At 40.2% G+C, this 25068-nt stretch overlaps 4 protein-coding genes across 8 annotated transcripts in view; 2 read left to right on the top strand and 2 right to left on the bottom strand.

Annotated features, from left to right (window-relative positions):
- Window positions 1-647: 647 nt before the first annotated feature.
- On the top strand, window positions 648-6027 carry xkr5a (XK related 5a). Its single transcript, XM_034230731.1, has 7 exons — window positions 648-891; window positions 1952-2135; window positions 2333-2517; window positions 2610-2822; window positions 3063-3232; window positions 3436-3547; window positions 3837-6027. The coding sequence occupies exons 1-7, from the start codon at window positions 759-761 to the stop codon at window positions 4760-4762; spliced, it is 1923 nt and encodes a 640-aa protein (XP_034086622.1). The 5' UTR covers window positions 648-758; the 3' UTR covers window positions 4763-6027.
- An 899-nt stretch (window positions 6028-6926) lies between these two features.
- Window positions 6927-16013, top strand: tram2 (translocation associated membrane protein 2). The gene is made up of 11 exons (XM_034231636.1): window positions 6927-7142; window positions 9997-10060; window positions 10833-10942; window positions 12107-12223; window positions 12376-12434; window positions 13425-13509; window positions 13672-13742; window positions 13851-13955; window positions 14133-14276; window positions 14897-15054; window positions 15269-16013. The coding sequence occupies exons 1-11, from the start codon at window positions 7023-7025 to the stop codon at window positions 15343-15345; spliced, it is 1110 nt and encodes a 369-aa protein (XP_034087527.1). The 5' UTR covers window positions 6927-7022; the 3' UTR covers window positions 15346-16013.
- Window positions 16014-17428: 1415 nt separating this feature from the next.
- efhc1 (EF-hand domain (C-terminal) containing 1) lies at window positions 17429-21800 on the bottom strand. The gene is made up of 10 exons (XM_034231277.1): window positions 21676-21800; window positions 20385-20609; window positions 20013-20300; window positions 19736-19885; window positions 19097-19289; window positions 18476-18702; window positions 18251-18391; window positions 17952-18165; window positions 17610-17762; window positions 17429-17520 (listed from the first exon to the last, which is right to left on the bottom strand). Exons 1-10 carry the CDS (start codon window positions 21712-21714, stop codon window positions 17492-17494), a joined length of 1659 nt encoding a protein of 552 aa, XP_034087168.1. The 5' UTR covers window positions 21715-21800; the 3' UTR covers window positions 17429-17491.
- Window positions 21801-22258: 458 nt separating this feature from the next.
- The window catches only part of LOC117556079 (protein eva-1 homolog A), an 80284-nt gene continuing 77474 nt past the window's right edge, over window positions 22259-25068 (bottom strand). For all 5 annotated transcript variants that reach the window (XM_034231230.1, XM_034231238.1, XM_034231246.1 and 2 more), the window contains one exon: window positions 22259-24284. In XM_034231230.1, coding sequence (XP_034087121.1) covers window positions 23905-24284 — 380 coding nt within the window. In that variant the 3' untranslated portion in view covers window positions 22259-23904. The remainder of the gene's footprint in view (window positions 24285-25068) is intronic.

The raw sequence follows: 25068 nt of genomic DNA, 5'->3' as shown, positions 1-25068 counted from the left end.
CCAAAAACAGATGACTCTACAGTTTATTCCGAGATATTTATAACACTGTTGTTAGATTATTTCTGAGAAACACTTGTATAGCTTACTGTTAGGGAAGGGAACCATACCAGCCACATATCTGATACAAATGTAACCATGCTTCACATATCAAAACACATCAGGGCAGAAGGCCTGACATGATCTGTAACTTTCTGTGCAGAAGCTTTCTGTGATCCTATCATTACATTTTATAAAGGCTATCAGATGGCATACTGTTCAAAGTGGCGATCTAATGATGAGATCAACTACAATGCACAGAGCATGCACCTTCAATGCTGGTGTTACTCTCCTGATCAGGTCACATCATGCATAACAGCTGCTCTGGAGCTCTTTTGCATCCCTGCAAGAAAAACAATGTAGATCAGAAATAGTAATTTATCTGAAAAGATAACTCCACAGAAATTTTGCAAACCCATGCAGAACCCTGCAGGGTTAATCCAAACTATGATCAATAAGACCATTAATGGGGAATAAGTAAGACACATCTCCATGAAACATTAGGATAGGGAAGCTGGTCTGTGTATACTAACAACAGGCCACAGCGGACGGTCGGTGGACTGATGGCCCCTTTAAAAGCGCGCAGTGACGTCACGTATTTTTGACTGGAGGCAGGCAGGCAGCGGGAGAAGAAGGCATCAGCGGATGTGTCCCGTGTATCCAGGGCGAAGGATGCCCAGGATAATGTCACCCGAGTATCCTCTCTCCCGCCTATCCATATCATGATTAACGCTGCCGGGGCGGTCGCCCGCAGGATGCCGTCGGTGGCCCGGCGGAGCGCGTGCTGGATAGCATGGTGCCAGGCGGCGCTGTTCGGCGTGTCGGCGCTGGTTATCGTGGCCGAACGGACCGCGCGTAAGTGGGCATAGAATTCTGCTAGAGCGGGCTAACACTGCATACGAAAACATGGCAGGGCAACGTTGTTTTGGTGTGGAGGAATGTCGATAGCTGGAATGAATGAAACCGGCTCAGCCATTGTGCTTCGTGCTGGAGCTTTCCAGCAGCAGCAGAAACACAATTCAAATGGTGACGCTATATGGCAGGCGTTACTGTTGAATAGGCAAACCTAGCAAGTTTTGAGCTTTGTAACAATGGCATTGGTAGCCAAACTGGGGCCAGAGGACCTCCAGGGGTCATTCACTAAATGATAACCTTCATAGAAAAAATGATACATATATGGAATAATGCTCACCTTGAACACTTCTGTAGCACCCATCCCAGTAGAAATATTATTAAAATCGTAAAATAAATACTAATTATGATTTTATTTGGAATACCTAGGTATTATAATGATTGCACATCTGGACTCTGTATTGGAAACAGTGTGCAGCAGTCTCAGGTGTGAGTCCCTGACTAAGCAGATCAATGGGGCAAGGGCAGGGCAGAGCCAGAAGAGGTGACTGGGTCTGTACAAAGTGTGACTTTGCCTGTAGAAGGTGTACCATTCCCATAAGATAAAAAATAATGTGGTGCTCCCTGGCCTCCAAACTCGAATCACACAGGGAAATGAGTTTGTTAAAGTGATCAGTATGATGTTATCACAGTACAAGAGGTCTTATGTAATTAAAGACCTCTAATTGCAGGCTGTGCCTGTGATAAGGCCAGGAGTTAGACGCTGGTCTTTTTTTGGTGGAGCTTATCATCTCATTAGAAGAACAGCTTCCTCTTAAATTAAAGGATAACTCAATTGAGCAAGGTGTATGTGCTCTTTCATTTCTCAAGGACTCTGATGGCCTATGCAACATCAAACATATCCTCAGATAAAGAATGGGTTTGTGTTTCAACTGCATTTCCTTTTGAAATCAGACAGGCCTTATTAATATGAATTCTCAACTGAAATCAAATATATCTCACCTGACATAGAAACACAACATACTTATACAACTTGCATCTGTGTGTCTGTATGTGTTGTTAGTGTTCTATTGTGTAGGGTTTTACCTCTGGAATGAGGAGACGCAGTGGGCGGGCCTCACTCTGGGCCTCTTTCTACCGGGGACAGCAGTTCAGCTGCTTAGTATGAAGTGGTATTATGACGATGGTGATGACAGGCGATGCTACCTCTCAATCATACACATACTGCACTTGGGAATCTTCAAAAGGTAAGATCTGTCACTTCATATTTTGAATAACGAAATATAGAATAATCTGCATCTATAAAATATGCTGTTAAGATTTCATCTAGAGGTTAACAAACCAACCAAGTACACAGAAAATATTTTCTGTCATTGAAACCTTCACGAGGAGGTTACTGTGTGTCATTTCTGTGGTTTATGTCTCTGTCTCCCTCTTCTGGCAGGCTATGGGACTGCATGAGGTCTGTGTTGCGCATGCAAGGCTCAGTGGCCGAGCTTGGAGCCTCTGTCATGCAGCAGGCAGATGTTTCTGCTCTCTGGTTGCTGGAGGCCCTCGTCCTCACGCTTCCACAGAGCCTTCTGCAGGCATATGTGGTTGTGTCCACTGATGTCGGCATCATGTCCCCAGGTACACTGATCTTAGCATGAGTTGTTCCACCTACATCTTGTATGTCAATTGTAGAAAGTAGTTGTTTCATCTGCTTGTGTTTTTACCTTCAGTGGCCTACTGCTGTGGTCTGTGTTTGCTGTCTATTTCCTGGGCCCTGGTGCTGTACAGCAGAGCCTGCTGCCTGATTCGACCGGGCCACCTGGCCATGCCTCCGGCAGCGCTGCTTTGCCAGCTGGTGTGGAGGGCAGGCATGCTCAGTGCAAGGGTGACCTGCCTCATGCTCTTTGCCAGGGTCTTTAACTGGTGGGTCGTCGGAGTAGCAGGTGAGCAGCAAGTCTGGCAAGGAAGAGAAAGGGTGCAATAAAATGATTATAAATTATGAACACAGTCACTCACAAAAAACTGCTAAGACTAACCTAACAAGCGATTTTTATTCATTTAAGTAAAGGCGTTATGTAATTACCTTTATAGTAATACAGCATGTCCTTGTAATCCAGGGTTTTACTTGCTTCTGCATTAGGATTTTCCTTTTATCTCCTTGTCTATTTTACATTGACCTCCAGGTTTCCACTGGCTCACAGCCTCCTTCTGGCTGGTATCACAGCAACCAGACATCTGCACCGGCCCCTGGTGTTGGCGTGCCTTTAATGGCATAATGGGAATTGTCCACATCTTCCTCTTCCTCAACGTCAAAGACGGACCCTCCCGCTACCGCATGGCCAGTTTTTATGCAGTAAGATGTGACTTTTTTTCTTTATATTCCACCTACAGCACTGCATCATTGACCTACACACAGGGCAGCTGCACACACACACAGATGTACACACACAGGACGATAGTTTGCATTGTCATTCTCACCTCCGCTACGTGCATGGCTAACAGTGACGTAAAGCTGTCTGCAGATGACTGATGGTGTGACCTTCTCTCCTCCTTCAGTTCATGTTCATAGAGAACGCCACTCTGCTGCTGGCCGCCTCCGACTTCCTCAGCGAAGCATCATGGGACAGCCTGACCCTGCCCACCACTGTGCTGTGTAGCTTCTTACTCGGTGAGTCACTCTCTGTCTGCGCCTCCTCTGTTTTGGAACACATTTGTCTCAGGTGTTTATAATTAGACTAGTGTCAAAACATCTGATGATTGATGATTTCTGTGGTATCTGAGTAATGCAACACTAATGGTGATTCAGATTGTTTAAAACTAACTCTAAGTAGGAAAACGTAGCAAAGACATGCAATACTAACAAAGATATTGATTGCAAGTTGTCATTTTTGATTAATTGAACATGATAAATAAACAGTAATACTAAAACCAACTGTTTCCTTTGCCCTGCATCCCAGGCGCTACCTCCATGGTCCTATACTACCGGTTCCTCCACCCCAAGTCAACAGAGATCTCCCAGGGCACGGACCACAACCACATGGGCAGCACTTGTATAGAACGAGAGGAGTCCTCCTTCTCTTTCAGGGGTAAAAGCCTGCCAGATGCCTCTATTCAAAACCACGGCAGCTTCTCCCTCTCAGGTGTAGCTGGGTCTCTGCTGGAGCACCCAGGAACCTGTAGGGGCCGGGCCAACAGCTCCTGCCCCTGCTACCACCACCACTGGCTCCTCATTCGGCTGGCTCTAAAAACAGGAGACCTCGGGAAGATCAACAGAGCGTATGGGGCCGGCGGAGCAGCAGCCATACTGGACATGGAGGAGTACAACCAAGAGTTTAAGAGCAACGAAGGAATGACTATCACAGGGGCTGGCAGCTGCGAGGGGGTCTCCACCTCTGAGTCTCAGGGGAAAGGCCTGGCGCCTCTCTCGGACTGCAAAGACGAGTTCCAGAGCGTGAGCGAGCCCACGTCAACTGAAGAACCTGAGGAGGAAGAGGAGGACGACAGCCTGGAGATGGAGAGCCCGATGGAGTCCCCCACATCAGATTTCAAACGGAGCTCGCCAGAGGGCAAGTCTGTGTTCGGAGACAGTCCAGAGCCGTACTTCTGCCCCACAGAGTCGAGTTCAACCTTATATTTCAGCGCCGATCCTCAGTCTCCCAGCAGTGCCACTAACCTCCGTTTGGACCGGGACATTGGGGGTCTCACCTCCATCCCCAGCGATCCGGCCCTTCACAGAGATGTACGTGGGCTCATGGGACGGGTTGGGCCACGCTGTACTTCCACTCCTAAATTGGACTCTGGAGTGATGGACAGTGTCCCTCATCTCACGGGTCCCAGGAGGCAGCTTATAATGTCCCGAAGAGATGAAGACGATAACTTCTAGGTTTCTCAAAACATAATCAGGGAAAAGGGAAACGGCAACTTATCCAACACTAAAGGAGTACACCAGCTTTTTATTTTAGAAGGCTGCTTTAACAAGTCTGCTCAGAGCTGCAGGATGAGAAGGCTGGCAGAAATTCACCTCTTGATGTCCTTATATTAAGTAAAGTGTTGGGCACAGTATATGCAACAATTTGGGGATAATGCTAAGCTAGCCTATACTCTTCTCAAATAATAAATTATTTTGAATAGCAGTGCTTTGCCCACATGCTGGACACAGAGGTGAAACCCTCAGCAGTGTTTCATTAGACATGAAGATGATAATTAAAGAGCTAATTTGTCACAAAGGTGGTGTTTGAGGCTCAGACAGCTTCTACCTGATTCAACATTTTCTCTATTGTTTTGGTTCCAATTAAGCCTTTATATTTAGTTGAACTCAACAACAAAGTGAACACTGCTTCTGCCAGATTGAAATTACATATTGAGGAAGTAACCCTGAGTTATATCAATAAATGTCATTAGAAATATGCAGCTGTTTTATGATATCAGGCAATTGATGGTCTCTATATTACATACCGAAACTGCTGTTATTCATGTTAATAATTGCCAGCCGTCATGAGAATAGAGAAACTATTTGTTTGTCTCGAGGGGGCCTGAGTGTCTGACCTCTGAATCTTTACCATCTCAGTGTAAGCCAGAGTTTTGTTGGCCTTTTAAAAGCACAAGTATCTTCTGTATCATAATGTCTATTGCTGTGATTTTTTTTATTCCCATAAGAAAAGAGCAAATCTCCTCAGAAAGTTATATACTGCATTTTTTGTATAATCATGTCACTGGCATTGCTTTAAGCAGAGCTAGTCTGTCAACCTTGCAAAAACAGTTTTGATGTGTTATCTTTTATTTACATGTTGACCATGTAATTGCTAAAAATGTATTTTTAATTTACATTATGTTGAGGGAAAAGTTTGTCTCAGGCACTGACTTTAAAAGCTTTTAAAAGTATATTGTGTAACAAATGGAAATATGCGAATAATGGTTCTTGTAGTGACTTTTTTATGTGCTCTCGGTTGCTATTTCTAGGGCACAAATGTATTTTTGCTCAACTCTGCTCTGTAAAAGGGATGAAATCCACACACAAAGCAGTGAAATGATGCTGGGTTTTCTCGTGCACCCAGGTGACTGCCTATATGACATTTTGAACTGTGAAGTGCAAGGCCACTGGTGGCTTTAAATAAGCAATAAATAGCCTACATATTTGGGTGACTGGAATACAAGTGTTACTCATTCTTTAAACTTGGTGTTTTTATATTTATGGTATCAATGCACGTCTTTTTCATATGTTTTAAGCATTTTTAAAGGAAACGGCTCAATACTAACACGTAGAAGTACACGTAAAAGCAGTGGCGGAAGAAGTACTCAGTTATTTTACTTAAGTAAAAGTATAAATACTATGTTACAAGTAAAAGTCCTGCATTCAAAACCTTACTTAAGTAGAATTACAGAAATATTGGCAGAGGTATTTGCATAACAAAATACTTAAAGTACTTATTGTGCCTAATGTCCCCTTTCAGAATCATATATGTAAAATGACTGGATTATGATTATTGATACCTATTAATTGTATATCGTAGTTTATGTATTAGTTTATTTATATTTTGTACTTGAGTAAATGTACTTCAATACATTGCACCACTGAGTAAAATTCATGAATATAAGTAAAGTAAAAAAAGATTTAGCAACGAAATGTACTTCAAATGCCAGATGTAAATGTTGTCATCATGATCCGTGATACATTAATGTGGACATTATTCTAATGTCGTCACTGTTATAGCCAATTTCAATTATTAATATATTGCTGGGTTGCTATGATATTATATCCCAATTTACAACTGGATATATACCTGTATGTTGTATTAATAATTGGAGTCTGCATAGTAACTTTTAGATAAAGCTTTCAAACATATGTTTGGGAGTAAAACAAATACAATATTCGTTAGTATTAAGTAGATATAATGGACATGAAGCCAAATTAAATGACTCAAGATTCCACCTAAGTACAGTATTGGAGTGAATGTACTTTCCACCACTGGGGACCAACAGACTGAACGTATTGTGTGAATGGCCTCAAGAAGGTATTTATGGCACTCGCCCTTTAAGAAAGTCGCGCATGCGCAAACCAGTGAGAAAGTTAACTCCTGAACTCAGTTCGTAGTCAGAAAAAATTCTGAATTATAAAATAGCAGGGAAAACACCATTGGGTTGACATGGCATTTCGCCGAAGAAACAAGAGTTATCCTTTCTTCAGCCAAGAATTCTTAATTCAAAACCATGCGGACATCGTCTTCAGTTTGGTGATTTTCATTTTGATTGGATTGATGTTTGAGGTGAGTTGAACTCAGATTCTCTTTTCTTCCATCGTCTCTCAGCTGTTTTAAGATGGCAAGCCCGCTACACATTCAAAGATGTAACTCGGTGCAAAGTGTAAACATATTTGTTTACAAGTTATCTTGTTTGTAAAAGTGTGTTCCTGTTTCCCTTCTATCAGTTCCGCGGATAACGTTATGGTGGTTGCTTGCTGTAGTTTTTTTTTCTTTCTTTTTTTTTTTACAAGTTTTGGGAACAAGGAATGTTACTCTGTTCGTAATACAAGAAGCAACGTATGATTGAAAACTGAATAAGCCCTTTACAGCTGGAAACAAAAGTGTATTAAATGCAAAAGGCATGTTTTTTTGCGAGTTTAACGTTTAAAACGTTGGTGTCTTGCTCTTAAATGTCATTCCAAGAGGTTTTAAAAACCGGGAGGCAACTGAACAACTCTTATGTTGGCATTGCATATTTGGCTACTTGTAAACAACATAATGTTACTTATTTGTGTCCTAAAATGTATGTTTTACCCTTTTAGACAAAGTATTGTCCCAGTTTCCAGCAAATGTAGACCGCTGCAACATTTTTGCTTCCAAGATGTGTTAAACTGCACAGTAAATCCGGTTAAGACGGGAAGTGAAGCGTTGTCAGCTTTCAAATTAAAAGCATCATGGAACGTTTGATAGAATGGGCTTTTATTTTGAAAGCTCAGACGGAAGCATTACTACTTTTCGTCGCTAGCTTCATAGTAGTAGTTAACTGCCACGTCTCAATCTTTGAGGTAGGCTCAGCCGCTCTAAACACTGCTTTGACCTGAAGGGGTTTCACTTTGACATACCGTAAATGTATTAATGAGGTGTTATTGGCTAAAAGCCTCTGCTACGTGCGCACAAACACACTTTCCTGGCCGAGCTTTTAGTAAACTTTCAATCCGGAACCCTGGTAGTGATCACACAGCTGGTCGAGTAAAACACAAGTAGGGGATTTCCTTCATTTTTCTCGTTTCGGAAAAAAGAGAACTACAGTGGTACAGCTGGTCTTGAATTTGACATTTTGACGCTGACAGGTCACCTGTGGCCTCGGTGTGCAAGGAATGACTGGTGACTTGTAGCTCTGTGGTGCCCAATCTGGGGCCAGGACTCAATCATTTTAAACCAAGACTGTTGTACCTATTATGTGTTTGCTTAAGAACAAATCATGTCCCAAACCTGATTGGACCTCAGCAATGCTTTAAAAAATAAATGTGAAGGCTTACAAGTTGATTAATGGGTTAGGAAAAAGCTCTACAACACATTTCTATGATCTGGGTCATTCTACAGAAAAGGTGGAAGTGCTGTCACTTACTTTTGCAGACACCAAAATACATGACGTTGACCTAATACTCACATTCATTATATATGTTGAATAAATAGAGATTGTCTTTGCAATGGTACTAAATACAAAATAAATAAAAAATGGTTTTATACGTAAATTGTAATTTATTTAAAATGCCAAGTTCAAGGAACTGCCTTGTCACTTTGATCATACATGGAAGTGGAGCCTATAGTTTTAATTTAAAAGATTTTTTTTTCAATAAATAAATCTAATTTATATTTACATAACATTACAAGCATTAAATATAACACTGAAATGGTAACAAAAAACGCAAATTATTAATAATATCAAATAAATGTCAGTCACCCAAAATTACGTCATTGGTGTTACTGCTACACAAAACACTTTTATTTTGAAATAATGTCTCTGAAGTGCCTCCTGTAACAAGAGATTATTTGAGGCAGTGCAGTGGACAAAGACATAAGGAAAGTCAGATACTTCTTACTTTGTTTGCTAAAGGTGTCATTTTATCTTCAAATTTTACATGCGTCTTTCAAGTCTGTCATTAGTGTTACTCATTGCATAGCCCTAGGGGTGAACATTTGAATGGGAAAATGTATTGTATTGAAGAGTTAAACGATTTTGATATTGACTGAAGCCATATTTGGTCTGACACATTGCAGCCATTTTGTTGGTATGGTAGTGTTTTCTCCAAATTGTCACTGGTGTTACTCTTCTTCCTTGTAACACCAGTGACATTCCTATACAAATAAGCTTTGTATAAAGTATACAAATAATTTAAAAAAAATATATATTTTAAGCTCTACTTGTTGTGGATTCATCAAGTTAAGAGTTAGTTATTGCTATTTAACAGGTTTTAGATGTTTTTAGAAGGAATATATTTCAGCAGATTTGTATCACCCAGATTCCACCTTTTCTGTAGAATGACCCATCTATGTAGTGTTAAACCCTTAATTCAAATAATGGATTAGTGAACTGAAGACTGTCACTACTTGAATTACTTGTATAGCAAAATATGCAAATAATAATGTTCTGATTTTAGCTTGTAAAATGTGATAATCTTCCATTTTTTTACATTATAGAGACTTTACACATTTCAATTCAATGCAAAAGATTCATGAAAGATCTTTTACATCTAACTGTCAGATAGTTTTAACTCTCCGTGTTCACCAAATGTACTCAAATGTAACAATCTAATATCTGAAAATCGCCATTTCATTAAACTAACATCACATCATAGACCACTTGAGAAAAGGGGCTGCAGCTAGACACAGCTTAGTGTAAAGGGGACACAAGCTAACAAGGTAACATTTTGTGTGGATTCATGCCATTTGGGATGCTCAGTTACCGATTCCACTTCCTAAGTCAACACTAGTTTCCTAAAACCTTGTATTCTCATTGGCCTTCTTTCCAACTACACACTCACAAGCAGACACACCTGCCACAAACACACATTCATACTTTGATGATGCTTTGATGACCGGCCTCTTGAGGTTCACTGAACTATGTTGTGGATTACCATGTCATCTAATTTTCCAGGCAACAGCCAAGACGGCCATACTGTTCATTCAGCCTCAGTACAATGTCACCACACTATCACCAGGTATGTAATGAAGTTTAGAATCTTTGTATGAAATACTTGTTAATTCACAGTCTGTGATTCATCTACCAATTTTGAACTCATACATGTCATCAGTGGTGTAAAGTGACTAAGTACATTTACTGAAGTACTGTACTTAACTACAATTTTGAGGTACTTGAGTATTTCAATTGTTATGCTATCTTCTACTTCTACTCCACTACAATTCAGAAGTAAATTATATACTTTTACTCCACTACATTTATTTCATAGGGTTAGTTACTTTATAGATTTGGATTAATAATGTGAAATATAAATCAACACTTAAATAAGACTTTAGTTACACCTGGAGTAAATTCACCAGCTACCCTGCAGTATACAGACTAATAAAAACTAGCTGCACCTTTACCAGCTTTGAGAACACATTCATGCATCAATAATTATAATCAAAACACATAATATATATTATTCTGAAATGGACAAATCTGCATAATGAGTACTTTTACTTTTGGTACTTTAAGTATTTGTTAATGCTAATGCTTTTGTACTTTTACTTGAGTAACATTTTGATTGCTGGACTTTTACTTGTAACAGACTATTCCTACACTCTGGTACTTCTAATTGTACCCGAGTACAAGATCTGAGTACTTCTTCCACCTCTGCCTGTCATACATTTCACAGTTTTGCTTCTGCGTGATATGATTGCTTAGTTTACCTTGCTCCAGGATGTTTACCACACCTCTGAACACAATCATTTGCTTTGTGTGTGTGTTCGACACCCTCTTTGTGTGCACAGAGGGCGAGGTGACGTTGTACCATTACGGATGGAAGGACTCCGCCACCATCCTCTTCTATTTCTTCATCGCCATCATCCTCCACGCAGTAGTGCAGGAGTATCTTCTGGATGTAAGAACCCCGCACTGTGGCACACGCATCATCACGAGACAGAGAAGTCCTTTTTAATCTGAAATGATGGTCAGAGTCAAAGACAGAAGGACAGCATATCTTGGAAATGTCTTGCTGCACTGAAAAACTGAAATGTTGACTTTAATGAAATGTAATATGTCAACAAATGTCACATAACTGTATTGGGTTAGTGGAAAGCAATCCCAGTTGTGGCAAATGTGTTGACATAATACATTTAATTTAAGTCAATGTTTCAGTTTTTTAATCTGGTCACCAAAAAAGACAGCACAGCAATGTTTAGATAATACAATTAGTGTGAAGGGTTATTTTATCAGACCATAAATTCCTAGGAAGTTTTCTCTTAAAAGATAAAATAATTTGAGGAGAAATAGGAATGTATTTAAACTCAAGTAAATATCAATTCATCATTCATTTTCTATATACAAATACATGTTCACTAGTTTATACATTTAACACTGCATATTTGTTCTCTAATAATAAACAAATTCAAAGGAACATTTTGGAAATTGTTAGGCAATAGTTTGAAAAAAATAAAACAAAGAAATGGAGTTACAAAAAAAGGTTTTCACAAATACATTAAATATAACGAGGTACTGAGATATGTTCACACTATTAGGGAAAAGAAAGCATAGGATCTTATTGCAGTCATAGAAATTCCCTCAAGAGTATGCTATTTCTGGTTATATTCAAGTATATGTATTTGCATACTTCCAGTGATCGCATCCAGCTGCACATACATATACATTTAAAACAGCGCAGTTTCAAGAGCACCATATTAAAAAAACTCTAGAGGCGCATGCTGACAGTTTTTCAGAATAAACAGACTGACATTGCAGGAAGAGAGAGGGAGCATTCAATCCATGTGAAGGTGTGAGCCCTTGTGTCATTGTTTAGAAATAGGCCAGTGAAGAGGAATGGGGTTTTATTTTAGCACCATCACCACGGTTACCTACGTGTCTTGAAAGGAATACTTCTTCAGAGAGGGCTTTTCAACAGCAGCCATAAATAGTATCCATGTCTTTCTTGCCCTAGTTATTTTACCGTCTGACACTTCCTCGTGCATGACAATTCTGTCAACAGGCCAGCCATAATGACGGGAATCGAGCGGCATTCACATGATCTGTGTTATTGTTCATGTTACAGAAAGTGAACCGGCGCCTCCACCTCTCCAAGAGCAAGAATACCAAGTTCAATGAGTCGGGTCAACTGGGTGTGTTTCACTTGGTGTCAAGTGTTTGGAGTTTTTACGTCCTCATAGCAGTGAGTGGGTTTTTTATCATATCATATTCATCGACAAGTCACTAGTTTAGGAAATGTGACATATAATCTAGAATCTTAGCAAAGATAAGTCGTGTATTTCTCTCTCACACACATGAATAGACAACGGTATAAAGTGTTTTTTTTTTACACAGGAAGGATATCTCCTGCATCCCAGCAGCCTTTGGGAGAACTATCCCCATGTAAACCTCAGGTATGATGACTGATATCTCACTCTGTCTGTACTATAGTTACACAAATAAAATATACAGTTTTACAGCTGGTCAGCATTATACTAAAATAACAAAACATATTTTCTGAAGTCTCTACATTTAAAAATGTATACTAGGGCTGCTTTTAGTTTATTTTTATTTATTTAAAAGCCCTTCAAACATTCCCCAAAGCCTGAGTAGAAATCCAGATGTCGTGTTTTTCCGACCCATAGTCCAAAAGTATTCACTTTAATATCATAGAAGGCTCAGAAAAAAAAGGAAAACAATCACATTTGTGAAGCTGAAAGCAGTGTATTATTTCCTTAAAGATATCTATGTTAAAACACCTGTATTTTGAAATGCTTTGACAGATATTGTAGCCAATCAAAGCATATTTATGTGTCTGTTGCTTTGTAATCTGACAAAACCTGTAATTACAAATGATCAATTCCTTTCACAGACAAGGTTTTTGAAAATATTATATCATTTTTCCAACCCAGGACCGTTAACAGAATGCACTATTAAAAGTAGATTATGGGACATGGCCATATTCAGTTTACATGTCTTCTAATGGTATTTATTTCAGAATAAGCTTGAAAATCAAAGTACGATAAAAAGAAATGCCACACATAATTCAGTTTTTCTCTAGTGGTTTGGAGCTTATCATTTCCTGACATGTGCACCTTGCACACAGAGCCACAACTAACCATGTATTATTGAGTTTAAAGTCGGATTATTCTCCAGTTTTGGCAGAATCGTAGTTTAAAAAAGGGCATTAAAAACCATTTCTACACAGTTAACATAGGGAATTACAGGATTTCTTGGTTGTGTCTACTCTCAACCAGGGTTCTTTATTGCTTCAACAGTTGCGTATTCACAGGGGAACAAATCAAACCGAGAATGTATCACTGTGACATCTGTGTACATTTGGCCACCTCTTTCTCGTTTTGACTTATTCCTACTTTCGTTCTCTGTGTCTGTTTGTGGTCCAGGTTTCAGGTGAAGTTTTTCTACCTGACTCAGCTGGCCTACTGGCTCCACGCCTTGCCAGAGCTCTACTTCCAGAAAGTACGCAAGGTCAGTAAGGAGGCCTGGGAACCGGAGGAGTTCTGGAGTGTGACGAGATAAGCTGTGTGTGTGTTTGGTTGTGAATGCACTGCTGCTGTATGCATATAACACTGAGAGAAACAAAGAAATAAAGGCTTCAGGATGTGAAAGTACCCTCATTTGTTTTTTCAGGAGGAGATTCCTCGCCAGCTGAAGTACATCTGCCTGTATCTGCTGCACATCGCTGCAGCCTATTTGTTGAAGTAAGCAGGAAAACATTTCATTACAACTGAAGTCCTTGATAGTGTGAAAAGACGTAAAGGAGAAAACCACCTAATCCATCACCTGGCTGTCCCTTTTTTCCTGTGTAGTTTGACTCGTGTAGGTGTGGTGCTCCTCTTCCTCCAGTATGTGTCCGAGCTGGGCTTCCATATTGCCAGACTCTTTTACTTTACCGACGAGACCCATCAGAAAGCGTAGGTTCCTCGCTGAGTTTAATATTATTAACTTGACTTAAAAATGCTTTTATTCTCTCCTCCTCTCTTCGCTCCGATCACATTTGTTTTCTCCAATTTTGACTCTTTGTGGCTTTACATACTCTGCAACGTATTCTTTTAATTACACCATTCTGTTTGATTTGTTTGATGCTGCAGGTTTAACATGTGGGCGGTCAGCTTTGTGTTTACGCGGATGGTCACTCTGACCCTGATGTTCCTGGCTGTGGGCTTTGGTTTGGCTCGTGTAGAGAACCAGGGGCTGGACTTGGAGATGGGCAACTTCAACAGTGTACTGATAAGGTAATGACCTATGTCCAACATCTGTGGATAATCATTCATTCTGTGGCACCACAATGACTTTTTACAGCTTTATGGTCAAAACACAGCATGAGAAGTGCTGACTTTCTGAAAAGTCATTTAGCCAGGAATTTTGACAGAAAATGGCTCTTTTAATTAAAAATAAAAACACGTCACTTAGAAAAGATTACATAGGGTTTCATTGTGACATTTGAAATGAACAATTCACTTTCAAAAAAATAAATAAACATTAAATAAAAAACAACTATTTAATATATAATATCTGAAAATTCAGTCATTTAATTAGTTGATATATTTTATTTACTTTACTCCTAATTGTAATGCTACTATTTCTGTTAAAGTGTGACAGCATCACTGTGAAGCAACATAAATTGCCGTTTCCTTGATCACAGAAACAATAGTTTTCAAATATGTCAGCGAGACTGTGGTACCCTAGTTGTCCCTGGCAATTTTTGGCAACTTGTTTCAAATCATAAAGCACCAGGGTCAGGAAGTAATTTGACAACATTTGCAAGCAATGTCAGGTCCATTTAAAAATAAAACACACACACACACACAATTGCTAATGTGGCACTAATCGTCTTGCCTTTGGCCCCCTCCAGGATGACTGTTCTGCTGCTGGTATGTTTGACCCAATCTTGGCTACTCTGGAAGTTTATCCGCTTCCAGCTGAAGCGTTGGAGAGAGTTCAGACACGAACAGGCTATTCGCAAGAAGGCTGCTGCAAAACAACCCCTACGACCACTGAAGAGAGACTCACGTGAGTCTAAACACACACTCAATATAAAACCACTGATTTATTTTCCTAATAGTTACAGATAGCCAGGCAACATCGTGCTACGATATTCAGTAATGTCTGTGTATTCCTTACTTAAAACACGCATTTTCCCTTTCTTAATTTGTGCTATCACACTGATTCTCTATGTGCTGCGTTAGTAGAGATCCTGACTCCTCTCTTTTGTCTCTCCTGCTAGTTGGTAACCATGAAAATGGCGTTCTTAAGGCTGAGAATGGAGCCTCTCCTCGGATCAAAAAGCTGAAATCCCCCTAAGACAACACACTGACTGGCCTGAACAATGGCCTTAGCTCCGGCTAAGGTTCCTCATCAGCACAACAGGAAAGATGGCGGCCGCTGACCACCAAGCCTCCTGTTGAGTTCATCTTGAGATGTTAAAGGGACTCAGTCGCTACAGACTTAGGCTTGAATGCTGTAAAAACGAAATCCAAGGAAATCCCTCGAGCCCAACAGACATTTACTATTCATATCAGTATTTTTTATACATCCATGCAGCCTGCTATCCCACGGATAAGGAGCACCATTGTATACAGAATGATTTAAATTGTGAGCACAGTATAAGGCACACGTGACTCTGTGTGTCAGTGCTGAATGTATCGATGCATATCCTAATACGTAAGTACTGTATTGGCTGTAGTGTTGTCTGAGGACGCATTGAGCCGGCTATGCTTGTTTTCTAGTCTGGTCCATTGGAGCAGAAAGATGTTACTGATGATATGAGCTCACTGTATGCTGGCTTTAACGTTTCCCCTTTACCATGTCACTGAAAGGAGTAGTCACCTGGGCTCCTCCCTGTCTGCTTAAAATCTTCCATTTGTCACTGGTCACTTAAAAGATATGCATCAAGTATGTATGTTGGATATTACTGCATGCCATTCCATTTTTTTGTTAATTACTTTATTAAATAATGCATTTTTCTGAAATATTCTGATGGAAGTACTTTTTCTATATTTTAATTGTTTACACTACATATACTCAATGTTCTAGTATCAGTCTTTATTATTTTCGATTTTGCATCAACGAAAAATGGTTGCGTTTCCGCGGTGGATAAAGAGACAAACCCATGCATTATGACAAAGACAGTTTATACCCGTCCAGACCTGGTTTGGTTTGGTGAGGCTGAGAAGACAAGATTTTATAGAATGTATAGCTTCAATCTAGGCCTCTAACATTATGAGATGGTTAGGCTATGTCTTAGGTGACCACTTGATATATTATATATATATAGGAGGGGTATTGTAAGGTCAACCATACTAACACCAAACAGCTGTTGAATTAAAAAAAAATGTCAGAACCCACCAAAAAAAAAAGATCTTTTCTGCAGCAGATTCAGTATTTTCAGTAAAGGGGTCATTCTACAGAAAAGGTGGAATCTGGGTAATACAAATCTGCTGAAATATATTCCTTCTAAAAACATCTAAAACCTGTTAAATAGCAATAACTAACTCTTAACTTGATGAATCCACAACAAGTAGAGCTTAAAATATTTTTATTATTTGTATACTTTATACAAAGCTTATTTGTATAGGAATGTCACTGGTGTGTTACGTGTTACCAGGAAGGAGAGTAACACCAGTGACGGTAACACCAGTGACAATTTGGAGAAAACACTACCATTTTAACAAAATGGCTGCAATGTGTCAGACCAAATATGGCTTCAGTCAATATCAAAATCGTTGAACTCTTCAATACAATACATTTTCCCATTCAAATGTTCACCCCTAGGGCTATGCAATGAGTAACACTAATGACAGACTTGAAAGACGCATGTAAAATTAGAAGATAAAATGACACCTTTAGCAAACAAAGTAAGAAGTATCTGACTTTCCTTATGTCTTTGTCCACTGCACTGCCTCAAATAATCTCTTGTTACAGGAGGCACTTCAGAGACGGTACATTATTTAAAAAATAAAAGCGTTTTGTGTAGCAGTAACACCAATGACGTAATTTTGGGTGACTGACATTTATTTGATATTATTAATAATAATTTGCGTTTTTTGTTACCATTTCAGTGTTATATTTAATGCTTGTAATGTTATGTAAATATAAATTAGATTTATTTATTGAAAAAAAAATCTTTTAAATTAAAACTATAGGCCCCACTTCCATGTATGATCAAAGTGACAAGGCAGTTCCTTGAACTTGGCATTTTAAATAAATTGCAATTTACGTATAAAACCATTTTTTATTTATTTTGTATTTAGTACCATTGCAAAGACAATCTCTATTTATTCAACATATATAATGAATGTGAGTATTAGGTCAACGTCATGTATTTTGGTGTCTGCAAAAGTAAGTGACAGCACTTCCACCTTTTCTGTAGAATGACCCAAAGGCGTTAATTTGTGATGATTTATTTGGGAGTGAACAACTTTTTGAAGCAATCCAGCCTTCCTTTTCATCATGAAGATGGCTCTGCTACATCATCACCTGATAAAGAATGAAAAACAGAACATTGTTGTGTAAGTAAACTTAAAGAAAAAAAAGACGTTTTGCTAGATTGATGATTTGATTTTTACCATTTTGGTCATGTGCCTGGTTGTTTTCTGTCCTCACACCAAACTTCTGGTGAAAAGAAAGCAGAGTCTGATGCGGGATCTGGCCGGCGTTGGACTCCAGGTAGTTCAGCACATATTGGTCAGCATCGGTAAGCACAAAGCGACGGCCGAAAACTACAAAAACAGAGGAGACGGATGCAATTAGAACAGTTTTAGATGTATTTTCTATTGATGGGAAATGCATTTAAACCATTATAACTCAGGCTGACGTGTTACAGTGAGTGTTACCGTTACATGAGTTACACAAAGCTGCTTTTGAACAAGACAATAAGGAAATTCAGGCTGTTAAAGTGGGAAAGTTACCGTGCAGAGTGGCTCCAATAGCAAAGTCCGCAGGTGAGTAGAACTCCGGATTCTCCACTGCAGAGCCCGGTTTGGGGATGCGTGTGTCTTTCAGGAACTTTCCAGCAATGATACCAGAGTTGCGAGTGGGCTTTTCATAAATACTTATCATGTCGTTAGCCAGGGAGTAGGACAGTATGAAGAGTCGGCCATCATCGTCAGGATTCTGGGATTCCTGGAATGTCGGGAACAAAGGACGGTTTCAGCAAGGAGAGAAATGATGTGGTGTGGTGCTGATGTTCTCATAGATGTTGACTCACCATCCTGGCACTGTAGCACAACACTTTGTTGTTGTTTTCTAACATCTTCAACACGTTCTTTTTGGGAGGCTCAGGAATTAAATACAAACAATTCTGGAGAGAGTCTTCGAGGGATCCAAAACCATTATAGGGAGGAACCTCCTGTAATGAATGAACCATAAGTAATTATTCCTAACATAAGAGGAAAAGAAAACAAAAGAGAGATGAACATTTTTTGTTTCTCACCTTTTTCCTCAGCTGAACCAGGCTGGTCTTGTTTGGTACCTCTGAGGGTTTCATTTGGATGTCAGGGTGGTTCTCCTGGTAATATTTTTTAGTGAAGCCATCACAGTCGTACAGCAGGAAGCGACGGCCCCGCAGCTTCATCGTTTGACCCGTCTGGAAGTCTTTAGGAGTGTAGTACTCCTCTACTTCTGCTTTGGAAACCTCCAGCACACAGCTGGGAAAGTTCTCTGGAAGTAATAGGATGAGTAACTTGATGAGTGTTGATTCGTTTTTAAATCTCTCTTATGTTGTCTATTTTTTGAGCCCGTTCTGCTTTAATGTAGACAGTATGTTAAATATCTTCTTCTTTGTTTGTAAAATTATTACTTTTTACACCTAAAACAACATTATACTGCATATTTTTTGTTTAAAAGAAAACGCTACATAAATAAAGTCATTATTTTTTAAATATTTTGAGTAAAATAGTAGTGGATCATTATGTGGATTGTGTTCTTCTTCATGCATAAGAGACATGTACCGATGTACATGTCTGCACACAAAGAGACAGCTAACCAAAGCACTGTATGAGACCTAATGTAATTCTATACAGAGCTGAAGCTGACTCAGACTGTTGCATCTTACGAGGCGTAGCTTTAAATTTCTTGGGCAGCTTCTGTCGGTGCATCAGGATGGGGAATGGATCGTGGCCGCTGTTGGCTTCGTGGACCTCTCTGATCTCCACTGTGTTGTCCCCCAGGTAGAACTGGATGGTAACGGCCCTGGTGTCCGCGAACAGAGCGTCTGCATCATCCAACAGGGCAAAGAAACGCAGCACCTGAACGAGAAGAGGTTGAAACACTGAAACTAGAGTTGGAATACATCACTCATTAGAAGCTTTTCAGTGGTTCAGAACACTTCTTAAGGTTAACGTCACATTTTTCATGTTTTATATGGTCAGTTATATAAAATTGGATCCTTGTCACAATTAATGAAATATAATGGTTTTGATTAAGCTAGGATAAATAGTTTGTCCAACAGATACATAATGCTTAACTCGGTAGTGTGAATGGCGTCTCCCCATCTAAATTATTTTAGGTGCAGTCTACTGAGAGAGGAGAGCAATATTTGCAAGAGCAAATACTGTATAACATGATGGCAGGTATAAAAAGGTATACGATATTTTTGAACATCTTATATTGTACTCCTGCTTCCCTGTTAAAAACTGTCTGGTTTAATGTTTGAAAATGAGTTCCTAGTGAGTTTGGATCTGAGGGACTTTACCTTTCGATCCATGTCGATAAATTGTTGCATCTGGTCAAAGCTGGAGGGTGTTATGTGGGAAGGCAGAGTGTTTTTTCTACTTTGGCCATAAGGATCCACAGGCATTGGCTCAGGGTCATTCAGAACAATGCCTTCACTTTCCATGAATTCCTATAGATAATACAGAAAGAGACATATGAGAGAGTATATGAACAACAATGTATCCATGTTTATCTAAGAGACACAGAAAAGATAAGATACACAAGGCACTGCAAAAGCATTCAAGTTAGTGTTGTACCTTAGTGAAAGCATCGCACTGTGTGATGTTGTACTTGACCCCGTACACCTCCAGGTACATGCCAATATTGAGGTTCTTCCATAGATAAGGCTCCCCTTGTTCATTCCTGGGCAGACGCTGGCGTTTAATCCGTTCCCCCTGCGGTATCCCAGAATTCTCCACCCTGGGCTCAAAAATGCACATGCTGTCATCCTCAAGGTAGTAGTAAATGACCACGGGGCACACACGATGCTGCTCCTTAGGGGAAAACAGGATATCTTCCTCAAAGTATGCATAGAACCGCAGCACCTACAAGAAAAAGAGTTTGGTGAGGAACAGGAACCATGACCAGCAAAAGATCTTCAAATGATGGTCTTCTGGGCCTGATTGTACCTTCTTGTCAAGGGCCACGTAAGCTGGGATGAAGTCTTCAACTAGGCCTTGTTCTTGATAGGAGCCATGAGTAATGTATGGTGTCTCAGAGGACAACTCACTGATCTGCTGCTGGATCAGCTGCTCTGATAAAAGAGGGTCCTGTCCAATGCCCACAGTGGGGCGACGAGGCACAGCAAATCCATTCCTGTAGACCAGAGTCTGGGAACGATGGAAGGCTGACTTCTGCATGAGAGAGCATTGAGGAAGGAATACATTAGCTCTGGCAAATTGCAATGGGAATACACATATTTAAATCACAGATACTACACTCAAAGAACAGTTATAAGGGCCTTGCACACGAGCGTTTTTGTGTGCAGTCATTTCCATTGTTTTCAATGAACACGCGCTCAAAACATGTTAGAGACGTCGTTTCGGAGTTGAAAATAGTTAAACTTTTGGAACGAAGACGGACCGGTGGTGCACTATTAGTCATGTGACGAGGAACAACCAATCCCAGCCGAGAGATATCTTTACTTCCGTAAACATAATTGTACGCAAATAAATATGAACTTCTCCTCCATGGAGGAGAAGTTCATATTTATGTGCAGGTTAGTGCAGGTTTATCGTTGCCCTGACTTTGTGTCACCACTCACCAATATTCATGTTATGAGCACCTCTGCTAAAATGTCACACCATCGTATTTTAAGAGCCGGTGTCCGCCACACACACACACACACACACAACCACACACACACACACACACACACACACACACACACACACACACACCACACACACACACACACACACACACACACACCACACACACACACACACACACACACACACACACACACACACACACACCACACCACACACGCACACACACACACACCACACACACACACAAATACACACACACACACACACACACGCACGCACGCACACTAACGCACGCACACTTCGGTTTCTAGAAAACACTGCTGTCCCACGGACAATGACAATATAAAAGTAGCCGAACAGATAACAGATGATATTGTAACTGTTATAGCTAATAGCATCGTTAGTTAGTTCTGAATTGTACCAAAATGGCAGCAAAACTGCGGAAATTATTCTGCTGTATAGCCTACTATAGGAATGCACTTTGCATTAGGCTACATAAAGAGGACAGCACATTCTCTTCCCCACTAAGATTACATTTGACACATTTTCCGCAAACGTTAGCGCCTTAAAGCGTAGGCCTATAGCGAACTTTGCAACATTTGCATTAAATAAAACCAAGTTTAGGTGTAACTTTTTATATTCTTACCCTTACATCCCGAAAAGTGCTATTCATGTTCAACGACATTGCCGGTGTCGTAGTATTTGTTCCAACCTACACAAGGTTTTAGCTTTTGTTACTGTGTAAAACTCGGACAGACAACCACCTCGTTGTTATTTTTGTTGTATCCATGGAAACGGAACGACAGCAACATTTTGAAGCAAATGTTAAAGGAAAACAAATATTTATGAAAACTAAATGATATGTAAAGTGGAAACAAACGGAAACGTCCAGAATAGTAAGATCTTGTTAATGACAGGCATTCAAAAATAAATATAAAAGCATCCATGCACTCAAACTGAAGAATTCTTACTTCACCAGCAGGGGGCGACACACACCAACACTTCTCGCTCCACTCAATAACAATATGTCATCCATCACATCCATCATAAACACATATCTTGTGATATATAATGACCTTACTTTACTGTTTACGCTCTATTTCTGTAGCATGACATTAGTATGAGATCAGAACAGTAAGAACATAGTACAGAGCATGTAGTGTGCATGATTGGGCTATAATACAAGCATTGTGAACATGCACATGTGCAAGATTAAATCAGTGGGCAAGTTTTTTTTCAACACAGTTTATTTCAAACACAGGAGTCATAATTTGGTCTCACTTTACCAGCTATCGGCACATTTTATCCATTCAAATTCAAACACAAAAACTGTCTTTATAAAAAACGATATATAGTGGCAGTCTTTATGTGGATGACCCTAATATGTCCTGTATACTCTCATTTAAACTTTCAGTCACTTTCAGTCATTTTTTTAATGAAAACTATAACTATTTCTATGTTGGAATCCAGGGCAGCGCACACAGAGCTGGATTGACAATAGCTTATTTTATAGAACTGGCAACATGATTTAAGAGACGCAGATTTGCTCGTGCACTGTGAACCTTTTTTCAGAGCTGGTTCCTTCTCCAGATGGCCATGAGCAGCGGTTACCACAATCATCTGGTTTAGCACTGGTACCTTAGAAGTAATGGCACAGTTGACCTGCAATTTGGGTGACGACCAGAACAATTATCTCTAGCGTGTTTACTGGTACAAAATTGGCATATTCTGGTTATGAACATTTACATCCAGGGAGAACAGCAAGTGCAACGTGTGACAGAGACATATTTTACACATGCTCTACTTCGGCAAAGCGACAGTAATCATTAAACGAGAATACATATGATAAGATAAATTTGGAATATCCAATATGACCAGTTATAGGGTTATATACCAGCTGCACTCATGACAACAGTGACCTAATAGCTAGAAAAGGCACCGCACTGTGAATTAAACATACTGTATCAAAAATAAGATAAAATCACTAAACCTCTTTGAGGCTCTTTATATAATATTTCTATTTTTTTTTTCTTTAAATGCTGACATTAGCTGTTTACTGTAAATGGGCTGATCCCCTTCTTAGGAAGCAAATACATCAACCAAACACAGAAACACTAGGATTGCATCCCTGAGGTGCCAGACAAACCTTCGCCAAGTATAAAAATATCTCATAATAAACCATACTTGAGAACAAAAATACACAACATCAATAAACTATTAAATATTATAAAATAGATTTCATAATGGATGAGATGAATTCCCTCCAAAATATATTTTGGTTTTTAGAAAGTTCAAAAGGCAGCGTGGTTATTTTCTGTGGAAAGATTGTCTTACATTGTCCCATAGTACACTTCTTTCTGCTTTATGCCGCCCCTCTGTAAAGTCCACACTTGAATACTGGAGGGTGCTGAGCATAAAGCTCCAAGTGTCCCAGTCTTTTTCAGGTGACCCTGCATAAAAAAGATCCATCTGAGGCCTTGGTCCTTCAGTCACTATGCCCTCTCTGCAGGCCTGTGTGTGTCTAAGGCAGCTAACCCATAAATCCCCACTTCAAAACGGCCTGCTGAGGTCACGGGCGAGGCGCTGTAGCCTTTCACCCCTCGCTTCCGGCAGAAAGAAGTGAGCTTACCATGCAGAGTGGGAGCTTATTCTCTTACTGAATGGGGTATAGCTTATGATACCCAGAGGAATATGCAAACCAGCAAATAGGGAGGACTTTTCCTTGCATCTCCAATACCTTCCCCTGTTCTCATCAGTGAGTCCACAGTTTGCTTATAAAGCTTCTTAAGGACCATGTATCTTGCCCCAACCCAAGTGCATCCTAAATTGTGTTCAAGTCAAGTAAGCTTTACATAAAAAAGCCCCTAAAGAGTCCTCAGTAATAGCGATTGAGGCTCCGTGTCCCGGGGATGTCAGGTTGCCCGTTCATCCAGATCTCTCGGATGATGCGCTCCCTCTCCTCCAGCCTCTGCGCTCTCTCCAGCTCCTCGGCCGACGTGAACACGTTCATGTTAAGCGTGCGTTCAAACCGCCGGTGTCGCCGCGCCGACAGATCTGAGGTGGTTTCCCAATCTGAGTCCGAGTCACTTGATTCGGAGGACGAGTCGGCAGGGCGCGCTCGTTTCTTGGCAGGAGGCCGCTGCCGAGGCTGGCAGTCGGTGCGACAGGAGATCTGCACCACCAGGGCGAAGAGTGTGAGGAAGAGGCCCAAACACACGCCGCAGACAAAGAAGAGCGCTGCCCTCTCTGGGTGGTCTTTAGGGGGAAGAAAGACAGACGACAAAAAAGGTTTAGTTGATTTCATACAGAAAACATGCCTTTGCAGTACTGCCTGGCTATATTCTCCAAGCTCACTTCTTTCCGTTTAAACTGAGGATTACAGCTCTTAAAAACCTCAGACAATTGAGAAATACAAATAAAAAAGGCATAAAATTGCAAATATTACTATCATGTTTAAACAGAGTTTCAATTAACTCTGTATCTTTTTTTGAAAGGTCACATTTGATGGTCATCAATTATTTGTATTGGTCTTATATTCCTCAGTAAAAGGAATTCTAAAATGCGGGTCTAAAAACGTAATGGCAGCTTAGAAATATAAGAAACCCTTTTGAGCCCACCCTACCCTACACAGGTTCGGCCTCCACTAAACATTTCAGTGTATGTTTATTTGACTGTATAACTAGTGCCTTTCACTAAGTATAAACTGTTTATTTGAGGCAATAAAACAGGAAGTATCCAAACCCCCATATGATTGCAGCATATGTTTAAGCAGCTGGCTGTAGCAGGTGACTGACAGTGTGTGTGTGTGTGTGTGTGTGTGTGTGTGTGTGTGTGTGTGTGTGTGTGTGTAGCTTTTATCTCGGCCTAACATCTGCATTCCTCTGGCCCCCAAATTTCAGTTCCAGGAAAAAGGAAACGGGGTTTTCTTTACCCAAAAGATAGCGTACCACACACATGTACCTCACATGAAGCCATGCACTCAAATACAAAGGACAAATGTTGTCCTGCCCATGAAGTAATCTCGAGCTGAAACGCCCCT

Source organism: Gymnodraco acuticeps, unplaced genomic scaffold, assembly GCF_902827175.1.
Source record: "Gymnodraco acuticeps unplaced genomic scaffold, fGymAcu1.1, whole genome shotgun sequence".
NCBI lineage: Eukaryota > Metazoa > Chordata > Actinopteri > Perciformes > Bathydraconidae > Gymnodraco > Gymnodraco acuticeps.
This window is presented reverse-complemented; position numbering and strand designations above follow the sequence as displayed.

Coding starts and splice junctions, on each gene's coding strand:
- xkr5a (XM_034230731.1), top strand. CDS start 759: ATGATTAACGCTGCCGGGGCGGTCGCCCGCAGGATGCCGTCGGTGGCC. Junction 2,823..3,062: donor GTGGGTCGTCGGAGTAGCAG/GTGAGCAGCAAG, acceptor ATTGACCTCCAG/GTTTCCACTGGCTCACAGCC. Junction 3,548..3,836: donor GCTGTGTAGCTTCTTACTCG/GTGAGTCACTCT, acceptor CCTGCATCCCAG/GCGCTACCTCCATGGTCCTA.
- tram2 (XM_034231636.1), top strand. CDS start 7,023: ATGGCATTTCGCCGAAGAAACAAGAGTTATCCTTTCTTCAGCCAAGAA. Junction 13,510..13,671: donor ACTTCCAGAAAGTACGCAAG/GTCAGTAAGGAG, acceptor TTGTTTTTTCAG/GAGGAGATTCCTCGCCAGCT. Junction 13,956..14,132: donor GACGAGACCCATCAGAAAGC/GTAGGTTCCTCG, acceptor TTGATGCTGCAG/GTTTAACATGTGGGCGGTCA.
- efhc1 (XM_034231277.1), bottom strand. CDS start 21,714: ATGTCGTTGAACATGAATAGCACTTTTCGGGATGTAAGG. Junction 18,392..18,475: donor TGGTTCAGCTGAGGAAAAAG/GTGAGAAACAAA, acceptor CATTCATTACAG/GAGGTTCCTCCCTATAATGG. Junction 18,166..18,250: donor TGTGCTACAGTGCCAGGATG/GTGAGTCAACAT, acceptor CCGACATTCCAG/GAATCCCAGAATCCTGACGA.